This window comes from Hippocampus zosterae, chromosome 11, assembly GCF_025434085.1.
Source record: "Hippocampus zosterae strain Florida chromosome 11, ASM2543408v3, whole genome shotgun sequence".
In the NCBI taxonomy this organism is placed as follows: Eukaryota; Metazoa; Chordata; class Actinopteri; order Syngnathiformes; family Syngnathidae; genus Hippocampus; species Hippocampus zosterae.
In genome coordinates this window covers 21,706,429-21,719,771 of record NC_067461.1, presented here as the reverse complement: position 1 = coordinate 21,719,771, position 13,343 = coordinate 21,706,429, and the positions used below count along the sequence as shown (strand labels likewise).

Genomic DNA, 13,343 nt, shown 5'->3' with positions numbered 1-13,343 from the left:
AAAAAAAGTCGAAATAGTCACCAATTACATCGTCAACCAAGTTACAAAACCCGTGTGCTTTCAGATTCTGCAAGGACGGCTCTTATTGAAGTTGATGTGGGAGATGTCCTGATTTTTCAATTGAAACGAGCACCTGATGCTGAACGCCAACACATTATCCTGGAAATACTGAGCTCACTGGCCGAGAATGGTATGATTTTTAACATTTCTGCTCAAGAATATTCAAATGTATCAGCCTTCTCACGAATGACTGATTTTCAGAGTTTTTTTCGACAGTTTCAGACTTGCAATTTAATAAAGAAAAAAAACAACGGGGAGCCAGGTTGAACCAGGAAGATGTCAGAATAAAGACTGTGGACGCCACATAGGCGTCAAGCCTCGCAGAAATAACCATCAGATTACCCCTGATGTGACTTTTGGGCGACCTCACCCCCAAAGAACAGTGGAACATTGCGTGGAGTTAGGGCAACACTGAGTAGTGAGTGTGGTGATGAATATCAGCATCCTCGAATTCACTACGTAGGATGTCTGAAGCCAATGCCACAAATGATGCTATGCTTATTCTTGTTTCCTGACTGCGCAACTACTTCTCCAGGTGGTCCATCACAATAGAATACAATCTTTTGTTTGACCTGTATTATCAGTCGAAAAGAAAATAAACTGTTTCCCTATACAGAGGTCCATCATAAATTGTAGGTGTGTTTGTGTTTTCATTAAGATATTCACCGATAATTCAGAAAGTTGAACTGCAATTCCTATCTATATGCTTTATTTTTTAAGTGGGGAGTTAAAGCCAAATATAAAGTCAACATTGTGACTCACAGCGGCACCTCTTGTTTTCTGTTGAGAGGGAAGAAATTTCATACGTGCTGTATGTGCACATTTGACAATAAAGTTGTATTCAATTCAATTCAAACAATTTTGCAGATTCTCTGAAAATTGACTATCTCTCTCTCAGGTGCTCCCTCCCCCACCGTTCTGACAGAGGTCGCATTGCAAAAATACATATCTGATCTAGGGCCACATCTGAAAGTGACCGAGGTCAGATTTGAAAAAAATCGGAATTGAGCCATTCAGATTGTCATAATAAAATCAGGTACAGGTCACATATGGGCAAAAAAAGTAGTTTGAACATAACCTAATGTTACAGGTGCAAGAAGTTTCTATGTTAACTCGTGGTTCTGTCCCAACAGATATACTGAAGTTTCAATTTGTTGAGTCAGGGGTACCCGAAGCATTATCTGAGCTGATCAGGGGTCTTCAGGGATGTTCAGACCCTCCAACCCTTTGCAGTGTCAAGATTGCCTCTAACCTCATTGTATCACTTCTTTTAGGAGGTGAGTGCTGCAAAGTAAAACATTTGTTGACATGATCCGATTTAATGGGTTTGTCTTTACGTTGTTGATCATGATATTATATAAAGTCAAATAAATACTCAGGATTTCTTTTACATCAGAAACATTTTTGTCAGTCAATCAGTTAGTCTGATTGACTCCCCTCTCATTTTGTTGCCACCATGAAGTGAGCAAAGAAAGCCCATCCATATATTTATGAGGTTGAATTTCACTCTGTGTGTGTGTGTGTGTGCGTGTGTGTGTGTGCTTGTGTGTGTGTGTGTGTGTATGTCAGATGAGTCCATGGAAAAGTGTTTTGGTGAAGGCTCAGGTATGGTGTACCAGGATGTTCTGTCCTGGCTGCAGAGCTCCAACACTCAGCTGCAGTTGTCCGGAGCTTTGGCTCTTGCCAACTTTGCAAGAAATGGTAAAATACTTGTCATGAAACTTTTCTGTAAAACTCATATTCAACGATTTCTACATCAGATAGAATTTTGCCAACCTATAATATGTTTTGAAAGATTTTCGATGGGACCGTTTTTTGTTGATGTTGTTGTTACTGTATTTTTTTAAAAATGCCAGACAGTAACTGTGTGAAGATGATGGACCTTGGTGTGGTCCCTCACATCTTGACCATGTTGGAACAACATATTGACGAAGGAGATGTGTCTGTTCTCCATGCTGGATTGAGCGCACTACGAAATTTAGCCATTCCAGGTACTGATCAAAATAATCCCTGTGAATTTTATGTCAGAGAAAAACAGAAAAATGAAAGTTCAATTTGTTAGATTTGCAAAATTTTGACATAAGTGATGAAACACTGTTTATTATATTCACTTCAATTCAAATTCCATTGAACTGTGTGATAATATGGTGATTTGCACCCCCCCCCACACCATGTGACCGATGTCACCAAAAACATAAGTACACTTTCGAATTATCAAAAATTTCTTTCTTTTAAAAACACTCTCTTCAGAGTTCACCTACTAATCCACTGACCCTATTTAGACGCTTTTGTTATGACGTACATCACAGGTGTCAAAATCAAGGCCTTGGGGCCAGATCTGACCCGCCACATCATTTTATGTGGCCCACGAAAGCAAATCAAGCATGTCAAGTTCCATGATTCTTGCTGAAGTCTGAACCAAAATTGTCATATGTCATCCACAATAACAGTCATTATTCTTGACTTCTGATTTTAAAACTAGTTATTCATCGATTTATTGTGTGCTGTGTATGTAATATATGGCAGGGATAGGGGTGAACATTTATATGGTTTCACCAAATTCATAACAGCCCTCCAAGGGAAACCGTAACTACAATGTGGCCCACGACAAAAACGAGTTTGACACTCCTGACGTACATGCATACTCAAAATTGCATTATTTTATGTGATTTTCCACATACCGACTATCTCTGTGGTGACTACAGCAACTAAGCAATCTTGGTGACATTAAGCCAAATAGTGACAGTTCTGGGCATTTTACTCAGCATTTGATTTTGTAAATTCCTTTGTTATAGGAGCTTTATAGATGGCTTTATGTTTGTGGACCTTGAGCTGAATATGAGACTCCTTCAGTCCCTTTCAGGCCCTGTTTCAAATCTCAGAAATGAGTTTCATTCGCAGGGTGTGATGGGGTACTCCAGTCACATGACATGACTCGAGTTCCGTTTGTTTTTAGGGACTTCCGACTTGTTTGCCAAAAACTTGGGAACTCCACTCAACCTTCTCCCAACTCCTAGCCACCCCAGTAGTAAAACTGTCAAGTGCTCCTGGCTCATAGTGCCTGCAGCTGTTTAGTTCCTGCAGGGCACAGTTTCCAGTCAGTTCAATTCGACATCAAAATTGAGGTAGTGATCCTATCCTTTAGCTCAGGGGTGGGCAATTATTTTCCCGGGGGTCCAAATGAGAAGCAGAAAATATTGTGGAGGGCTGGGCCAAAAGAAATAGAAAATAAAGAAGATAGCACAATGTCTTTGTATGCCAGTAATAATGTAACATTGTCCTCCACCATCACACTCAGCACCGGTTCTCAAGGATGTGTACTGAGCCCCCTGTTGTTCACGCTCTACACATTTAACTGCTCTCCGACTCTTATTAGCGGTCCAGTTTGCGGAAAGTTTTTATCATGATAACAATCAAACCATTCTAGGAAATGTTCATTTACTCGCGCCACAAGGAATTCAGTCTGAGCATGGAAATTGCCAGAATCGGACTGAGTAAGAATCGCTTCCTTGTTTTTCAAAGTCTCGTAGATTTGAGTCTTTCCGACTCCAGGCGTCTCCTGAATGTTTCGTGCTTTGTTATCCGCTTCGTTGAATCAGATACATATCACCTTCCCTTCCATGGTCATTACTCTCTCCCTCTTTCTTCGTCTTCCCCTCCCTGTGCTCTGCAACTTGAATTAACTGCGCCACCTGGTGTTGAAATACCTGTCATTACAAGTCCAAACGAAATTAATGCAATCAAACCTTAATTGTGCACCAATCTTCGGCGGGCCGGATTAAAAAGACCAACGGGCCGGATCCTGCCCGTGGGCCGTAGTTTGCCCACCCCTGCTGTAGCTCGACCAACCAACTAAAAGGCAGCATACTAAAACACCCATGAATCTGTCCTCTGCTTATCCTCGCAAGGGTCACAGACAGGCATGCTGGACCCTATCCTAGTTGTCTTAGGGTAGTAGGCGGGGTACACCCCGAACTGGTTGCCAGCCAATCGCAGGGCACAAACAGACGAACAACCATCTGCGCTGACACTCACACCTATTGACAATTTCTGCTACATGTGTTTTTGGAATGTGGGAGGAAACCGGAGTACCCGGAAAAAACGCACGCAGGCACATGCAAACCCCACAGAGGGAGGCCGGAGCTTGAATCGAACCGTGCACCTCTGCACTGTGAGGCCAACATGCGAACCAGTAGATCACAGTGCTGCCTTTTGTAACTTCATTCATACTAATTCTTTCTGTGGTCTTTCTCTTTTTTGTCATTCCTATTTGCTTTCTGGGCCCCATATACATTTGTTTTCGATGTGCAGGGTGTCCAATCTTCATTTTCCAACACATTAAATCCTAAAAAATGTCTAAAATAAAGCAACTTCAGAATAATATTACTTTCAATCAGTACATTTTAGTTATAATTTGCATAGACGATTTAAATGAATAATCCAAATTCTGTCTGTTTGGTAGCTACCAATAAGGTGCGCATGATGGATGTGGCAGAAAGGATAAAGAGCCTTCTGAGATCTGATATGCCTCCAGTTCAATTCAAACTGTTGGGAACGCTACGCATGATAGTTGATGGACGAGGTGAGGTACTCCCTTATACTTTGGAGTATTGAATGCATTAATCGCACAATGAATTGGGATCACTCTCACTGGGGCCTTCCTCAGATCACGCCAGTGAACATGGTCTGTAAATGTGTCAAGTTAAATTTGTTTTGTTAATTTACACCAAATTCTCTTGCATCAATCCTCTCAGTCTGTACCACAATTTAACTGGTTATTTTTTTGGCGCATGCACTCTGCATTTCCAATTCATTTGAAAATCAGTTATGTCGTTTTTCTGTGCATTTGTCAGAGGAAGCAGCCGTGGTGCTGGGAACCGATGCCGCTCTCCTATGTCGGGTTACAGAGTGGTGTGAAGCCAAAGACCACGTAGGACTAAGAGGAGAAGCCAGTCGTCTATTGTCTGCTCTTATAAGGCACAGCCGCAGGCCTGTGAGTTATTTTCTGTTTTAATCAAAACCAAGCCCCAATGGAAATTTCCAGAGGTATAAATTCGTCAGTAAATTTTGCCAGTCTCTCATTCTTCATCCACCAGTGGCCAGGTGACCCGTCTGTCGTTGTCAGTCCGTCATTATTTCAAGCTGAAACAAACTGCCATCATCAGTTTATCATTCCGTCAGCGTTATTTTAACTTAATAACTTCATTGTTAAATAATTGTTCGTCACCACCCAATTTGATTAAATTCATTATTGTAGTGCACTTACAGTATATAGCACCAGTGTATCTTCATCATACAGTGCCTACCCAAAGAGCTTTACTAAGCCTCATATTCACTTAATCGATTGAACTGTAAAGTACAGTTCAGTAAGCCGGTGGCTGCCAGCTGCTGTTTTAAGTCCCAAAAAGTTTTACTTTAAACTTTAAAATGCCTTACTGTCACCAGGATCCTGCTCTGCATTGTGGCCAAGGGTAGAATCCAATCCAGGTCAGATCAAATAAAATCCTTCACACTATGTGGGTCATCAGCAGCATCCTCAAGCTGGGGCAAACGACTTTCGTTTTTTTGCCATGCATGACGGCATGAGAAATAGAGCCTAACGATCAAGTTTTCATACGCTACCGAGATGAGCTTCATTGATCAAATTGCTGACTAGTTTATTTCAAGCTCATTAGCTGTGTAACTTCTTATTCACGCTCATGCACATGCATTTATGGGCACCCACTTCAGTGTTAAGTTAGTTAGACTCGGTTAGTGACAATTACATTGACAGACGAACACCAGTCAGAGATGAAGAGCCAATTTTTTTACTCTGTTAATGCAAAGAGCCACATCATACCCTTCTTCGCTCACGTGCATGCACACAGGCACACACACACACGCGCGCACACACACACGCAGAGCACGCACACACACACACACACACACACACACACACTTTTTTGGCCAAAGATCGACTTTTGAAGCAACCAACCTCTCCCCCTACCTTAAAATCAGAGGTAAATCGCTGACTAGCTTCGCGTTTAGCGGCGTTGTTTACGCATTAGCGGTGATGCAGTCTTCTGATTGGTTGCCCTCTAAGTCAATCAAGTAGCGGGATTGATGATAGGCTGACGTAGTACATTCTGTGTATTAAGCACAGTTTTTTGAATGGCAGCACCATCGCCGAGGCGTTTTCGACAATTACCGTGTGAAAGCCCGGAAGCCGCATTGAACCAGCCAAAGAGCCGCATGCAGCTCACTAGCCGTGGGTTGGCCACCCCTGATTTACAGTGTTCCATTAACCTACCATGCATGTTTTTGGAATGTGGACGTTCTGTGAAGTTAGCGCCTTGTTTGAATGGCATCGCCACTGCTGAGGCGTTTTCGATGCTTGTCGTGTAAGAGCCCGGGAGCCGCATTGAACCAGCCAAAGCGCCGGATGCGGCTCGCGATCCGCGGGTTGGGCACCCCTGTCTTAGTCTATCACTTTTTAAAAAAAGTTTCCTTTCATTGAATAAAATGCATTATTATTATTATTATTATTATTATTATTATTATTATTATTATTATTATTATTATTATATATCTCCTGTCATCTATATCTATATCTGCCATACCAATATATCTCTGAATTACTGTCCTTGGGTAATTGAAATATACCAAATTAATGAGAATTATTATAGTTTTCTCTAATTATCATGATTGTTTTGCTTACATCAACGCTATCTGTTTTTTCCTTACTGACAGGGTGTCATCCATGCTATAGTAAAGGCAGATGGAATTCGCCACCTTATATCCATGTCCAAAAGTGAGCATGTCATCATGCAGAATGAGGCCCTGGTTGCCTTGGCAATTGCATCTACTATTAACATCGGTAAAGTATTGTAAGCTTCTACTCAAAAGTTAAATGTTCAGCCCCTTAATTCAACAGAGTGTGAGTTGCCATCATATACTGTAATTACTGGGCAGTTTGTTTGTTTTTTCAGGAAAATGCAAATTTCATTCATACCCAATACGAAAGAGTTTGTCATTCATTAAGAATTTAATGGAGTGAGTTCTAAGAATGATATCGGACAAGAGGGATAACAATGTTGCAGTGTTGGGAGTAATACATTAGAAGAGGAAGATTGCTTTTTGCTCAAGCACATTACCAGTAAAAGTTGAGTAATACACTGAATTTCAGTTGCACTAGTTAAAATGCATGTGCTAGGACACAGTGTTGTTTCTCAGTACACTTTTGAGAACTATGCAGTATTTTCAATAAACAAAAAATTCTCCAAGCTTCGAGCAATGTAATCCTGTCTACGATATGACTTGTATCTGAAGTGATGCCAACCTCACGATGTTTTCACGACATTTAGTTCCTTTTAGCGACTACGACCCCTATAGCTCCTCTTTTCCAAAAACAGAAACAAGCATAAATCACAACAGTGCTCCGAATGCTACCAAATTTGTCATTTCCTGCATGATTAAGTTGAATAGGGCCGTCAGGTTTCATCTGTCAGTGTAATCGCCACTAATCTGGTCAAGTACCAACGGACCTCTCAGTCCATCACTAACAGACGCCCATTTTGCTAATGAGTGACAGAAACGTGCTCAGGACCAAGGCCACACACACACTTCTTCATCAGTTTTGTTGATCAAGGCACCACAGTTTGAATGATCGTATGTGGACAACGCATATGGGTAAATCAGCCCGTGAAGTTCAGCATCTTAGTCCATAGTCTTCACTTTTATCCACAGCAAATTCATGTTCATGGCAACCAAAAGCGGGCGGCCAAGTGAGCCAGCGGTTAGCACGTTGCCCTCACAGTGCAGAGGTGAAGGGTTCAATTCCGGCTCCGGCCTCCCTGTGTGGAGTTTGCATGTTCTCCCAGGGCCTGCGTGGGTTTTCTCCGGGTACTCCGGTTTCCTCCCACATTCCAAAAACATGCATGGTAGGTTAATGGAACACTGTAAATCAGGGGTGGCCAACCCACGGCTAGTGAGCTGCATGCGGCTCTTTGGCTGGTTCAATGCGGCTTCCGGGCTTTCACACGGTAATTGTCGAAAACGCCTCGGCGATGGTGCTGCCATTCAAAAAACTGTGCTTAATACACAGAATGTACTACGTCGGCCTATCATCAATCCCATTACTTGATTGACATAGATGGCAACCAATCAGATGACTGAATCACCGCTCATGCGCAGACAACGCGCTAAGTGCTAAGCTAGTCAGCCTTAAAACACATCTGTGTGTGTGTGTGTGTGTGTGTGTGTGTGTGTGTGCAGTAACACAGTAAAAAATTGTCCCTTAGTCCCTGACTGGTTGGCCACCCCTGCTCTAAATTGTCCCTAGCTGTGAGTGTGAGCGTGGCAACCGGTTCAGGGCTGTCACGTCCCGGGGTTGCCAGCAGGGGGCGGGCTTTCTGCCCGCCGTTTTACACACCAGTCACCCATTAGGGAGTAATTGCTCAGTCTTTATTTGGACGCTCTGGCAGTCTACTCACTGCCGGAGAATTCCACGCCGTGCCAAAATTTCTCTCGCCCAATTCCTACTTGCATTTATTCATTGCCTCTTAGCCTTGTGGCTGTTATTACGCGTCGTTGTTCCTCTTGCGAGTGAAACTTATATTCATTGTTCTAATGACAATGCCTTGCCATCTTTTTCCGCAAGCGTTTTCAGTTGTCCTTTTATTTTATCCCTGGTCCCCATTTTGACCAGCGCTTTTTGTTATTCTCCCTGTCGGGTTATTTTGTGTTCGTTATTAAAGACTCCTTTTGTTATCTGACAAAATCTCTTTTTGTGTCTGCTATTTCGGGAATCCACTTCTTAATTTTGTTGTGCACGGAGCGATCATTCTATCGCTTCGGGAACAACGTGACAAGGGCGTCCCCTACCTACTGCCTGAAGACAGCTGGCATAGGCTCCAGCACCCCCACGACCCTTGAGAGGATAAACCGGCTCGGAAAATGGATGGATGGATGGTTGGCAACCAAAAGCACCCAATATCAGTATTCTGCTTGATGCAATGCCGACATTTCCACCTAATACCAACCGCCATCTTCGCCCAGCCTTGTCTTCCAATGTAACGCAGGATTTTCATCGTTTGGAGAATCTGAGTTGGTCTGGCCATTTTCTGTGCCGGATTTGGAATCCAAGGACCTTTCTGGCTCAAAAGAATATCGCAGTTGGCCCATTTCTTCTTGACTTGAGTCAGAATGCTGCATTTTATCAACGACATTATGTCAACAACAATCTGGCCAGTCAACAATTTAAACCACCATTCCTAACATGATGCATTGCATTTAAATTAACCCGGGTGGATTGTGGGCCTGCTGTTTTGGCGAGTACAAAACCACATACGCAAAGATGTTCATTCATTCATTCATCTTCCGAGCCGCATGACCCTCACTAGGGTCGCGGGGGGTGCTGGAGCCTATCCCAGCTGCTGGAGCTGGAATCAAACCCGGTACCTCTGCACTGTGAAGCCGACGTGCTTACCACTGGACTACCGGGCCGCCCTACACAAAGATGTAAATACCAGATATTAATCAAACTTTACAGTATTGCTCCGTTTCCCCATGAACACCTCATTGGGCAAAATTGGGCAGCATAAGTTTACCTTAAAGGAGACCTCACCGTGAGTCCTGAGAATTCCTTGTAGTGTTGAAATTGATTGTGTGAAGGAAAGGACAGAGTATTCTTTGATGAAGGCAAAGTAATTTTGTTTGTTAAACATTGTTTTTGTGCTGTTATGCCCACAGAGTCTGTGAAGGATCTCTTTACGACAGAGGTATTGGCAACGCTGAAGAAGATGTTGGAAGATCCAACAGGCACAGCTGAAGTCAAGTACAATGCATTATGTCTCATTTGCAGTCTGGCCAACAGTGGTATGCATTCTTCGAAATCTTATATTGGACTAACATTCAGATATTAATCTCTTGCAGGTTGAAGGTTGTCTCTGATGTCTAACATTTTATATAAAATGTCAAAACATGTTTCCCAAGGAAAAATCTTGTAGTCCAACCTTCTCGAACAGCGGTAGGGAACTGCGGTTGCTTGAGAGCCATATCTTGTCTGTTTTCGATCTCTCCCGACTCCAACTCACCTGATTCAACTGTTCATGATCGTTTCCGGCCTCTACAGAGCTTGGTGATGAGCTGATAATTTGAATCAGGTGGGTTGAACTCGAGAGAGCTCTAAAATAGGCAGGAAATGGCTCTCGAGGAACCGGAGTTTCCTACCTGACAAAAGAAGTACAAGGCTCAACTAGGTTCCAGGCTAAACAAAAGATTTCAAGATGGTTTTGAGAGAAACAATGTCTTGCTAATTCACCCTCTTGCATTAATTGACCTGTTAGAATATAACAAACTGTTGAAAAAAGCCATCTGTCATATTGTGAAAGCGCTATATAAATCAGCATGTATTGTATGTATTGTATTGTATTAACAACTTTATGGGCAAATGTATTAATTGCATCTGCATGTCATACTTTATTTTCATAAGGCAAACTACCAAAAATCAAACCGTTGCTTTGTCTGCCAAATCACAATGGTCATCCATGTATTGGTAATCTAGTTTAGATAAATTACTGCAATGCTCCTGCCTATGGTTCCTATTTACTGTTGACTCCATGAGCCTGACTGCTGCCTGAAATGGTCAAGATGGGCTTTACTTCGGGTCCCTAAATCTTGTCTGATCTCCAAGAGTGCTCCAGTCCTTGAATTTGCGCATCGATGTCAATTATTCTACCTGTCTCCTCAATGGCATCTCTGGTCTGACAGACTCAGACAGGTTGCATAATTGTCTTCTTTTAAACAGGGGTGCCTTGAAAAACAATTTTAATTTGTTCTCAAATCACATTTTCCCATTATTAGGAATAGAAAATGCCATTAATCCAGACTACCCCACCTCCAAAAAACAACAACAAAATTGTATTTCAATGGGAAAAATACCACTCCATAGTATTATATTTAATAAAATGGATAATAATTAAATCGTTTCATAGAATGAAAAAGAATTAAGCTGTTTTTTTGTCAGATAGCATCAATTGAATGCTTCTTCATCTGGTGTGCCCATTATGGCCACCTTGGGGCAGTATAATACAGACGCAGATATATTGAGGCGCTATTACAAATTTCCCTTGAGTTTTTGATAACATACGACTGGCTGCTTGTATGCTATCCTGTCTGGAAGCAGAAGCCAATGATATTTCAGCTGGGCGTGTCCTGCCTTGAACTCTAATGGGGGTTCATAATAATGCCTCAACTCCTCTCTCAGCTCACCAGCACGGCACTAACATGTTGTTCTATGAAGAGGATAAAGCGTAAAGGATACATGATGCGAGCATTGTTATATTGTCAATTTACATGTGCTGCGACACCGTTTGTTTTCAAGTCATTGCTTAAAGTTAAAGCGCTGCAAAATAAATGATAATTAGCATTAGCGTTAAGGTCAGAAAGGGATAGCTATGGTCGTTTTAAGTACACAAGGTGTCATTCTCCTTGTTTTATGTTTAATTTGGCCGTAAATTTCAATTGGGACTGGCATTACACAGTTCGAAGCCTCTTTTTTGATCAAGTGTGTTGAGTTGAGTTCACTGCCAACATCCAGCGCTTGTATCTCAAGATGGAGCTTGCAAGCCAAAGCAAAAAAAGAAAGTCATCCGAATGACGGCTCATATCTGCATAAAATTACCAGTTGGGTCACTCGTATCTCAAAGCACCACTGCATCTGTCTTTTATTCAAATGGTGATTTTACAGCTCTGTTGATCTACAATGTGCATATTTTTCTTTATTTTATTACTTTTCTTGTTTTACCATAATCAATTTGTTGTTGGCACTGTTTTATTGTGGAATGTACATTGTACAACATGTCATTTATACGGAGAGGTGTTTGTGTTTTTGACATACTGTACAATGATTATAATTTAAATTTGGACCTTGGTTTTTCTAGGTGTGATGAATGCAGAATTGGAGGAAGTGAATATGAAAGACAGCCTCAAGAAACTGACTGACCACAGCAACAGTCAGCTTGCTGCACAGGCCAGCTCCGCGGTAGCTCTTCTAGGTGATGCAAGCTAAGCCTAACGAAGACCTTGTCTGCAATAATGCACTCATTTGATTGTGTTGCTTCCTGCACATAAACCTGTAGAGGGCTACTTACTTTTGTTAGTTAAGTAGAAGGTCTACAGTGTACAAACAACGTCAAAACAAATGCTGGATCAGTGGAAATATTTGCAAGTGCTGTGTTAAAAGGTGTTTTCTTTCATGCCGTCTCCACTTATAATCAACTAGCTGGTTCGCCGCCCTCCGGGCGGCTCATCAGCTGGTTCCTGCGGAAGGCTGGTAAGGTGGTGGTTCGCCGCCCTCCGGGCGGCTCATCAGCTAATTCCTGCGGAAGGCTGGTAAGGTGGGCCTTCGGCCCACAAAAGTGTTGTTGCTTGGTTCAACTTTTTGTTCATCTTCATTGCTTATCGCGAAAATAAAGAGATGTTTGGCTCTACTAAATAACTAACAATTTTATTGCAATGCTTGTGGGTAGACAACATTTTATCGCTAAGATGCCCGCGCGATCGTAGTGAGCCACTGCCTGAGCGGCGCAGTGGCGGCGCGCAGCGGCGCGGTGAAGTAGGTACGTTTTGAAAAGGGACAGACGGAAGGACAGACCGCGTGTGGGACGACGCGCAATATATATATAGAAGATAATTAAGAAATTCAAGGAGCAGTTTTGTTTACATCCTAGCAGCAATATCATTCTATTTCGAAATGAAAGTACTGATATTTTCCCCTGGACTGTTTTAAAGTTATGATGATGAGGCACATGACGCTGCTTTGACGAATAAATCTAAAGAATGCTTTGAACAAATCTCACAAATTCATTAACATGAGCTGTATTGTTCACTGGAAAGGAAAACATTCCCCTTACAATTACCTAACAGTGTCAATCAAAGCAAATGGAATGTGGGAGGAAAGCTCAGTACCTAAAAATGACTACTTATCAGGGACGTAGTAGTATTCTGCTTTTTCATGGTTCAGACCAACCTGTTTCATTTTGCATCATTTTAATGGTCAAATAGCTTACCATTCCCCATCTACAATATATTAACATTGTATCAAACAGAAGTCAAAGTTGCAACAGCATCCACTTACGAAATCATAATGAGCATTATTTCAACAAGTACAAGAATTTAAAAAAATTGCAGTGGTTTAAGAATGTATTTGAACACCTGTCATATCTATCACAGAGACCATCCAGCAATAATTTGTTTCATTTTGTGTAAGCCTTCTGTTTCTGATAGGAATGTATGAATGAATT

At 41.9% G+C, this 13,343-nt stretch overlaps 1 protein-coding gene across 2 annotated transcripts in view; it reads left to right on the top strand.

Moving 5' to 3' along the window:
• The window catches only part of si:dkey-191g9.5 (rap1 GTPase-GDP dissociation stimulator 1), a 214,079-nt gene extending 201,186 nt beyond the window's left edge, over nt 1-12,893 (top strand). For both annotated transcript variants that reach the window (XM_052081088.1, XM_052081087.1), the window contains exons 7-15: nt 65-190; nt 1,194-1,337; nt 1,630-1,761; nt 1,917-2,051; nt 4,523-4,642; nt 4,914-5,053; nt 6,790-6,916; nt 9,790-9,915; nt 11,982-12,893. In XM_052081088.1, coding sequence (XP_051937048.1) covers nt 65-190; nt 1,194-1,337; nt 1,630-1,761; nt 1,917-2,051; nt 4,523-4,642; nt 4,914-5,053; nt 6,790-6,916; nt 9,790-9,915; nt 11,982-12,109 — 1,178 coding nt within the window. In that variant the 3' untranslated portion in view covers nt 12,110-12,893. The remainder of the gene's footprint in view (nt 1-64; nt 191-1,193; nt 1,338-1,629; nt 1,762-1,916; nt 2,052-4,522; nt 4,643-4,913; nt 5,054-6,789; nt 6,917-9,789; nt 9,916-11,981) is intronic.
• Nucleotides 12,894-13,343: the final 450 nt, after the last annotated feature.